The sequence below is a fragment of the Solanum pennellii genome, chromosome 5 (assembly GCF_001406875.1).
Source record: "Solanum pennellii chromosome 5, SPENNV200".
In the NCBI taxonomy this organism is placed as follows: Eukaryota; Viridiplantae; Streptophyta; class Magnoliopsida; order Solanales; family Solanaceae; genus Solanum; species Solanum pennellii.
Window position 1 is genome coordinate 458,702 of NC_028641.1, and position 9,361 is coordinate 468,062.

General features: G+C 28.4%; 1 protein-coding gene across 1 annotated transcript; it reads left to right on the forward strand.

Moving 5' to 3' along the window:
- Window positions 1-6,839: 6,839 nt before the first annotated feature.
- LOC107020438 (polygalacturonase-1 non-catalytic subunit beta) lies at window positions 6,840-9,361 on the forward strand. The gene is made up of 2 exons (XM_015220799.2): window positions 6,840-7,006; window positions 7,265-9,361. Exons 1-2 carry the CDS (start codon window positions 6,938-6,940, stop codon window positions 9,077-9,079), a joined length of 1,884 nt encoding a protein of 627 aa, XP_015076285.1. The 5' UTR covers window positions 6,840-6,937; the 3' UTR covers window positions 9,080-9,361.

The following is a 9,361-nucleotide window of genomic DNA, read 5'->3' on the forward strand; positions in this document are numbered from 1 at the left end:
GGGGGGGGGGGGGGGGGAATTATTTTCAATCGAAAAGATGTTTACTAAATTATTAAATAGTACTCTATTACGTAAGAAAAAAATATACTTTGTGTTTTTCATAATTAACGTTAAACTTTTTTATTTTTATAAATATTTAAAATTTAATTTAAACTTAAAACTTCTGATTAAGAATATAATTGTATTGCCGTCGTTTCGGTGTCAAGCTCGTGGATAAACCTGACAAAGATTTTAGATTTAACAATTTTTTAAACATATTAACAAAGGTTACTTGTGTATTATTGTAATTAATTAATCCATTATTCACGTGGTGTATCATGACATAATTGTATTTTCAATATCTAATGTTTTGACTATTGTCGAGTTCAATAATATAAAGAGAAAATAAAAAACTATTTACAAATCAATACGTGGATGAATAATATTAATTCATTTGTTTATTCTAGCTGTATTTCTTCCAGATATTTCGGGAGATATAGATGCATATATTTTAAATATTAAAAATATATATACATGTGAAGCCTTTTAATTTTGATGTATCATACATCACATAAAAACTTTAGTATCGATATATATTGTAATATATAGATAAAAAATTAAATATTTTTAAAATTGATTTTGTAACGAACATTTTGCGCTAAATATAAATTTTTCCAACGTATATCTAAATTATTTGAATTTTAAAATAGATATCAAATACAGATTAAAAAAAAATCAAATTAACAAATTGAGTGGATAAATTACATATTAACTTTAAAGGGAAAGATTTTTCTATTGCCTTTTATTTCAATTTGGATATATAATGGTTTTAATAGTAGTAACATGATATTTGTGGCCAGCTTTTAAATCTATTATTATCATATGAAAAATAACCAAAATCATCACTAAAGCAATTCCACAAGTAGTTATCTATTTCCATTTTTGTACTTATATTTCATCTGTTATTTCACTCAACTTTTTAACTTAAATAAATATTCTTAGGATGTTATTTTTGCACTTATAGTTAACTTTAACACTAGAAAAAAAAATAAAAAAATCATATATTTTCTAAAAAATTATTTATCATGAAAAATATTTTTCTTCGTACCTGACATATCCTTAAAGTTTATTAATTTCTATAGCAACCTCAAATCATTACTATCAACTAAAATATTTAGATAAGATCCCCACATTTGTACCAATTCTGAAATAATCATGATCATCCCCACTGTTCTTGAAATTAAATATTTTTACCAATAATATTTCACAGTTAGCATGTGCAATTTTGTAAACTTTGCAGAAGTAGTGATAGAGGCAATACATATGGCTACAAATTAAATGACACAAAAATAACCATTATTGGTACTTTTTTTGGCTCTCTGTAATATACAGAACTGCATAAAAAATAAACCCAAATTTGAACACTAAAAAGAAGTCTCAATTATTTTTGTATATTTAGTGAAATATTCAAAGGAGTTTTGGTGGACTTAACAACAGGTAACAATAGTGGAAAGAAAAAAATGGACTTGTTAGAAAACAAACAAATTAAAGTGGTAAAGACTAAAGTATTGATACCATTTTAAGGATTGAAGACGAAAAAGTTTAATATTCTTTTATTCGTTTTTAATTTATTTGTTCTATTTACCTTAATTACAATGTTTATTTAGAAAATTAAAAAAATAAATATTTTAATTTTAAATTAAAGATATATAAAATGTACTAAAATATCTTTTAATTAAAAATATTATATAAAGAATTAAAATTAAAAAATTACTAAAAGAAGACACATTTTTCTTAAATTGAGTAAAAAGAAAGTAGGAGAAGTAAATTCAAAAGGAAAAAGGAATAATTTTACTAAAAACTTAATACCATCAAATACTTTTATAAAGGTGTCATTTATTTAGATATTGCCTATTATTATTATTATTATAATAAAAAAACATATAATATAGTGTGACATGCCAGAGTAGTTTAGTAGTTAGCTAGTGAAAGTTGAAATTAAAAAACCATCAAAAAAAAAGAAAATAATTTTTTTTTAAATAAACAAAAAAAAAGTAGGACAATTAAATTAAAACAAATAAAAAAATTAATAGTACCAAAACCTTAAAATGATGTCATTTGTTTAGAAAATTATTTAACAGCTATAACAAAATATTATTTTTTATGATGTCATTTATCTAAATATTTTTTGACAGCTATAATAAAATATAATTATAAAAAAAAAACAAATAATATAACGTAACATGAAATGGCAGTTCCACGTAAAACATCCTAGTAGTTGGCAAGTAGAAAGAAAACAATTAACTCATCAGAAGAAATTGACAAACCTTTGGTGTCTCAACAGTATTTTGAGGTCATTTCTATCTAGTTTTTGTCTCAAATCTTAATACAAACAAATTATATTTATAAGATGTAATTATTATTTTTTTAAAAAAATGGTTTCTACTAGCTAGGAAGTTTGTAGATTTGATAGTTGGTAAAACTTATTTTTAATTATAACAAGAAGATTATTCCTTGCATCTTACTAAATAGCGTTATTTAATATTCAAATTCACTTGATATAAAAATTAAAATTGTTAAAATTTGTTTTTTACTTATAACAAGACGATTATTCCTTTCACGTCACTAAATAGCTTTATCTAATGATCGAATTCACTTAATATAAAAACTATATATTTTGTAAAAATATTGTGTAATTGAATAAAAATTGCACCGACGTAATTGAAGCTATTAATATATTTAAAAGGCAAAAAACGAAAAAAAAAAGGTGGTAAAGATAGAATAATGCCTGACATATAACTCTTTATTCGATTTTCCTACTATTGGATAGAAGAAATAAAAAAGAAAAAGTTTTGGAAAAAGAAAAGTGAATAAATTAAATTACATAAAAACAGGACATGGTGAATAATAAAAGAAGATTAATAATTAAGGACAAAAAAGCATAAAATGCAGAGATTTAAGGGGGAAAAAAAAGAAAAAAATAATTGACGACTTTTTTTAATCATAATTAGAAGGTGACAATATCATGAACCTTCAATCATCGTGCTGATTCCTGTATTGACCCAAACGAAGAAAAAAATAATTAAATTTAACGTTAATAAACCGACAAAGAGAGACACCAAATTTCTTAATAACACTAGAAACCTAATTATTTAAAATTTTCACTATAAAATTAAAACTTAATTTCTCACTTACTAAAATTTGATAACAATAATTATACTTCCTCGATTTTAAATAGAATAACTGTTTTTTCTTTTCAGTCTTTTTAAAAAAATGACCTCTTTCTGTTTTTGATAACAACTTTTAACTTGACATGTTTAAGGCCACAAGATTAAAGGGCGATTTTATACATTTGACATAATATAATTTAGAAAAACATAATCAAAAGTCTCCTTTATTTTTTTAAACTCCGTGTCAAGTCAAATTAAACCATTTTTTGTGAAATGGAGAAAGTAATATTTAATGTAATTTTAATAAGTGAAATGTAAAGAAGATATTATATGTACAATCTTACCTATCTTGTGAAAACAGAGTGTATTTTCTAAAACTTTGAAATTAAATAAAGCAAAATTAAGTATGAAAAACGATGAGCTACATGTGTTCCGTCTAATCTAAAGTTTGATAATAATTTGATATTCTTAAAATCATATATAGATAAGATTATGACCTTATCGTAAAAAAGTTGTTTTTTTCATTCACTAAGATCATGATGATTGATGAATAGTCGCCTACTAGGATTTAGATTAGTTCAAATCCAGTTATGATTAATTTAAACTCTTAGTTAAAGATGCAATGCGGTACTTTAAACTTAATACTATAATCATAATTACTAAAAACTCAGTTGACTAATATTTTCTCATATAACGTCTTTAAAATAACGGTCTTATATTATTGCATGAGATATTTTTAAATAAAGTTGATTAAACAAATTATTAAACAGTTATTTACAAATTAATTAGTCAAACATAATCAACTAAATAGAAAACCTTACATGCATTGTACTTTGTTAAAATTATAATTGTGAAAACATGTGAGTCAAACTTTTAACAGATGTATAATCTTATATATGATACGTATATATATTTGATGTAATCTAAATATAACTGTGTTAAAATAATTCGACCAACTAATTGAGTAAAATTTCTAATAATCTTTCCGGTATTTCTACTTCAAAGACTTGCTTGATTCTTGCAATAAGGATCTTGGGTATAAATTACACTGAGAATAATTCAATAATCTTTTGCATCATCATCCTAATTAAATCAATAATTTTCAAATGTTAATTATACATTGTTATGCAATTATTAGTTGCTTATAAACAATATTATCATAAATAAGAATGAGCATTGATAATTGTCTTTTTGTTGTTGATATCTCTTTAGAGGCATTATATTAGTGAATAATTGTACAAGATTAATTTTTTAACACTCAAAAAACAAAAAAGAGAGAAAAATTCATTTTAAAAAAAGTTTGAACAGCGTTAAGATAGCACTATACTCTTAATTTTCTAATTAATTCCTCAATCACAATTAATTTTAATAAAATAATAAAGTAAAAAAAAATGTATTAATGGGAGGCCCCATTTCTCAGTGAGCTCTTAAGTCACAAAAACATCAACATTTCATTAGATGACGTACTAGACGAACTTAAATTAAATTAGTATATAGTATCAATTATTATCCTCGCTGGAAAAAAAATAAAAAGGTCCACATGTATATTATTCCTAATAATTACACATACACTACACAATTATTTTTGAAATAGTTGCTTCCTTAGTTAAATTGTTTCACTACTTTTTTTTTAATTCATTAAAAGTAATATTTCTTAGTAACTTTTTAAAACTTTTCATAAAAAGTTTAATACTCAAAAACTTAAAAATATTTTAATACATTTGGTATATATATTATTTTTTTTTAAAATTCAAAATAATTCCAGCTACTATATCTCTGTCTTTCGAATAAGTATTCTGTTATAAATATTTCCTAAGCAAATTATATGCCACAGACTTGACTCATCAAGCGATGAGGGAGATTGATCTCGGGCTACCTATGTAGATGACCACCCCCTAAATTTAAAAAATTTCATTTGGTTTTTAAAACTTCAATTTATATCAAATTAAAATACGTCAAATAAATTATACGAAGGAATGTTTTAAAAAAAAACAATTTGGTTTCAAGAATTTAGTGGCCACAAGAAAGATAAGTGAAAAATGTATTACCAATAAAGTCCTTAAAGAGTAGGACATATTACAGATTTCGCCATTGTCACGGGCTTTTGTCTCTGACTATGAGGTACAAATGAAAGTTTTATCATCTTTCACTTAAAATAAAATAAAAAATTTTTATATGAGAGATAAAAAGAGAGCAATAATTAAAATAATGGCACACATGAGAGTATTACTATTTTGGAGAGTGTTGAGTATCACAAAAAGTTGCAGAAAAAATTCATTACATAAAACAAAAACAAAATAAATAACGCGTTGTTCACAATTCATTTTGAAACCAAAAAAAGGTACCACCAATGTTCATATTTTTACGCGGCTTCTATGCCTTATCTGTCACTAAATTTAGCCTCAAAAGGTCCCCCCCCAACCAATAACATATACCCTTTCACCACCCTCGAAATAAGAACTTAACGTGAATTTAAGTTATATATATCGTTAGTATAAAAGAGTTTTACGTGATTATGTTATTGTTATCTATTATATCATGTAGGATGTCATATTTTATAAAACTAGGGGTATATTTAGTACAACAGTATTCAGTGAGTTTCGCGATTGCTTATTTTGAAATACTATTTTCTTTGACTTTTCTTGAGGTTTGATAATTAAGTAAAAAATTATGAGGGTGGGGTGGGGGATTGGTGGTGGAAGGAAATAATGAGTTTGAAATATTACTTATGAATCTTATTTTCCAATACAAAGATCATTTCTCTGTATTTTTTTAAAAGAATAATTTGACCAATCAAATATAGAAAAATTTGAAAAAGTACTCCATGCCAAACATACCCTACATATTCCACATTTTAAGGAGACTTACAATTGTACATCTTTTGATAATCTTGTAACATAAAAAAACAATTGTACTATAATTTTCCTTAATTCATTTTTATTTGTCAAATATTTTAAAAAATACAATTTGTGTTCACTTATAACTTTTAACATATTAAAACATGAATATTAATCATTTTTTTCAAATATCATACAAAATTTAAGCAAATAAATAAAAGTGAATCGAATAAAATAGAATAGAAAAAGAAAAAAAAAGTAACGATGCTTTTATTGCAAGGTAAGGGGCATGGTTCTTGGTGTGGGGTGGGTTGGTTCCCAATGTTGTAATGCCCTAATGTTTAGGGTAGTCCTCTTTTTAAGCCTTTGCTTGTCTCAATGAATACTCTCAAAGAGGTTCATTAATGTTTTGGAGTTCCCAAAATGCTAATGTCCTCTCTTCAAAACTTTCTCATTTTTAATATTACTCATTCCTAGAGATTTTTTTCTCTTATAAATGTAAATATATGAATTGAAATTTGAAATCTTTACTTTGGGGGGCTAAAATGTCAAGCCAAATTGTAGAACAAACAACTTGGAGTAATTTTTTAAATAAAGATATGAGTGGTCCACATCAGAAAGCAGATATAAACAAAGCAAAAGCTCTCTGCTTACACTATTGAAGTAGAAAATAGTGTTTATCTTGCGTTTCACCTTAATTTTTGTTGAGAGTGCTACTTTTAAATGGACCTTACCGTACGCGATTTAAATTTAGGTTCGGAGTAAGTAGTGATAAACAGTGTTTAAACTTGAAAGGGGCAAAGAACTAACCCCACACTCCATCATCTTCTCTATTTTCTACTATACTCTTTTAGAACCTTCTACTATAAATTATGTGCCTCCAACCAAACCTCCCTACCAACATTCTACTCTTCACCTTCTCTCTCTTCCTCTCTGTTTCACACCAAAGAAATGCACATTAAAATTCTTTTTCCTCCCTGCATCTTACTTCTTCTTTTGTTCTCACTACCATCTTTCAATGTAAGTAACAATCTTCAACTCATCTATTTCAACTTCTTGAACTAATCTTGTACAAAGATTGTACCTTTTATATGTACCCATTAAGTAATCTTGATTTTTGTCATAATAATTGTAGCTTTTTATGTACCTTACTAAGTGTCAAATAAAGTAACTTTGATTTTATCTAAAGATTGTACTCATGGGGTTAGGTGTCATATGAAGTAAATCTTGATTTTGTTACAAAGATTGTAACTTTATGTAGTTTTGGTGTCAATGCAGGTTGTTGTAGGTGGAGATGGTAACCCATTTACACCCAAAGGTTATCTGATTAGGTACTGGAAGAAACAAATCTCAAATGACTTACCAAAGCCATGGTTTCTTCTGAACAAGGCATCTCCATTGAATGCTGCACAATATGCAACTTACACTAAACTTGTTGCTGATCAAAATGCACTCACCACACAGCTCCATACTTTTTGCTCTTCAGCAAATCTCATGTGTGCACCAGATCTGTCACCAAGTCTTGAAAAACACAGTGGAGACATCCATTTTGCCACTTACAGTGACAAAAACTTTACCAATTATGGAACCAATGAACCTGGAATTGGAGTTAACACTTTCAAGAACTACTCTGAAGGAGAAAACATCCCTGTAAATTCTTTCAGGCGATATGGTAGAGGTTCTCCCCGTGACAATAAATTTGACAATTACGCCTCTGATGGCAATGTTATTGACCAAAGTTTCAATTCCTATAGCACAAGTACTGCTGGGGGTTCAGGCAAATTCACAAATTACGCGGCGAATGCCAATGACCCCAATCTGCATTTCACTTCCTATTCCGATCAAGGAACAGGAGGTGTACAGAAATTCACAATATACTCCCAAGAAGCAAATGCTGGTGACCAATATTTCAAAAGCTACGGCAAAAATGGGAATGGTGCTAATGGTGAATTCGTCAGCTATGGAAATGACACAAATGTTATCGGCTCAACATTTACAAATTATGGTCAGACAGCAAATGGGGGAGACCAAAAATTCACATCTTATGGTTTCAACGGCAATGTTCCTGAAAATCATTTCACCAACTATGGTGCTGGAGGTAATGGTCCATCTGAAACTTTTAATAGTTACAGAGATCAATCGAATGTTGGAGATGACACATTCACTACCTACGTTAAGGATGCAAATGGCGGTGAAGCGAATTTCACCAACTATGGTCAATCATTCAATGAAGGTACTGATGTATTCACTACTTACGGCAAAGGGGGTAATGACCCACATATCAATTTCAAAACTTATGGAGTTAACAACACTTTCAAAGATTATGTCAAAGATACTGCTACATTTTCCAATTACCACAACAAAACTTCCCAAGTTTTAGCATCGTTGATGGAGGCCAACGGTGGTAAAAAGGTGAATAACCGGTGGGTTGAGCCCGGAAAGTTTTTCCGGGAGAAGATGTTGAAGAGTGGTACAATCATGCCTATGCCAGATATAAAGGATAAGATGCCTAAAAGGTCGTTTTTGCCCCGGGTGATTGCTTCCAAATTACCATTTTCTACTTCAAAAATTGCTGAGCTGAAGAAAATCTTCCACGCCGGTGATGAGTCTCAGGTGGAGAAGATGATCGGCGATGCATTGAGTGAGTGTGAAAGAGCACCGAGCGCCGGTGAGACGAAACGATGTGTTAATTCAGCTGAAGATATGATTGATTTCGCAACATCAGTATTGGGTCGAAACGTCGTCGTTCGAACGACTGAGAATACAAAAGGATCAAATGGGAACATCATGATTGGATCAGTCAAAGGAATCAACGGTGGAAAAGTTACCAAATCAGTATCATGTCATCAAACGCTGTACCCTTACTTACTGTATTACTGTCATTCGGTTCCTAAAGTCCGGGTCTACGAAGCGGATATTTTAGACCCGAATTCAAAGGTTAAGATCAATCATGGTGTCGCGATTTGCCACGTGGATACATCTTCATGGGGACCGAGTCACGGAGCGTTTGTTGCACTCGGGTCGGGACCCGGGAAAATAGAAGTTTGTCATTGGATCTTTGAGAATGATATGACTTGGGCAATTGCTGATTGAGAAAAAAAAAAGGAATCGAAATAATATGCAAAATTTCTAATTCGGGTTGAACCGGGTGTGTTACAAGAAGAAGAAAAAAGGTACCACTGGTTTGACTTTTATAGTAATTATTATTATTAATCATTAATTATTATAGTCTTAATTTATATTTTGAGTAATTTTCGTGTAAGTTTCACTTTGCCTTCATTAAGTATGAATGGCTATCAATTTACATTATTTGTTATGTAATCATTTTATTGTTGGCTCATATTTGAGCAAGGTAATGTAGTTATTGCTAGATGA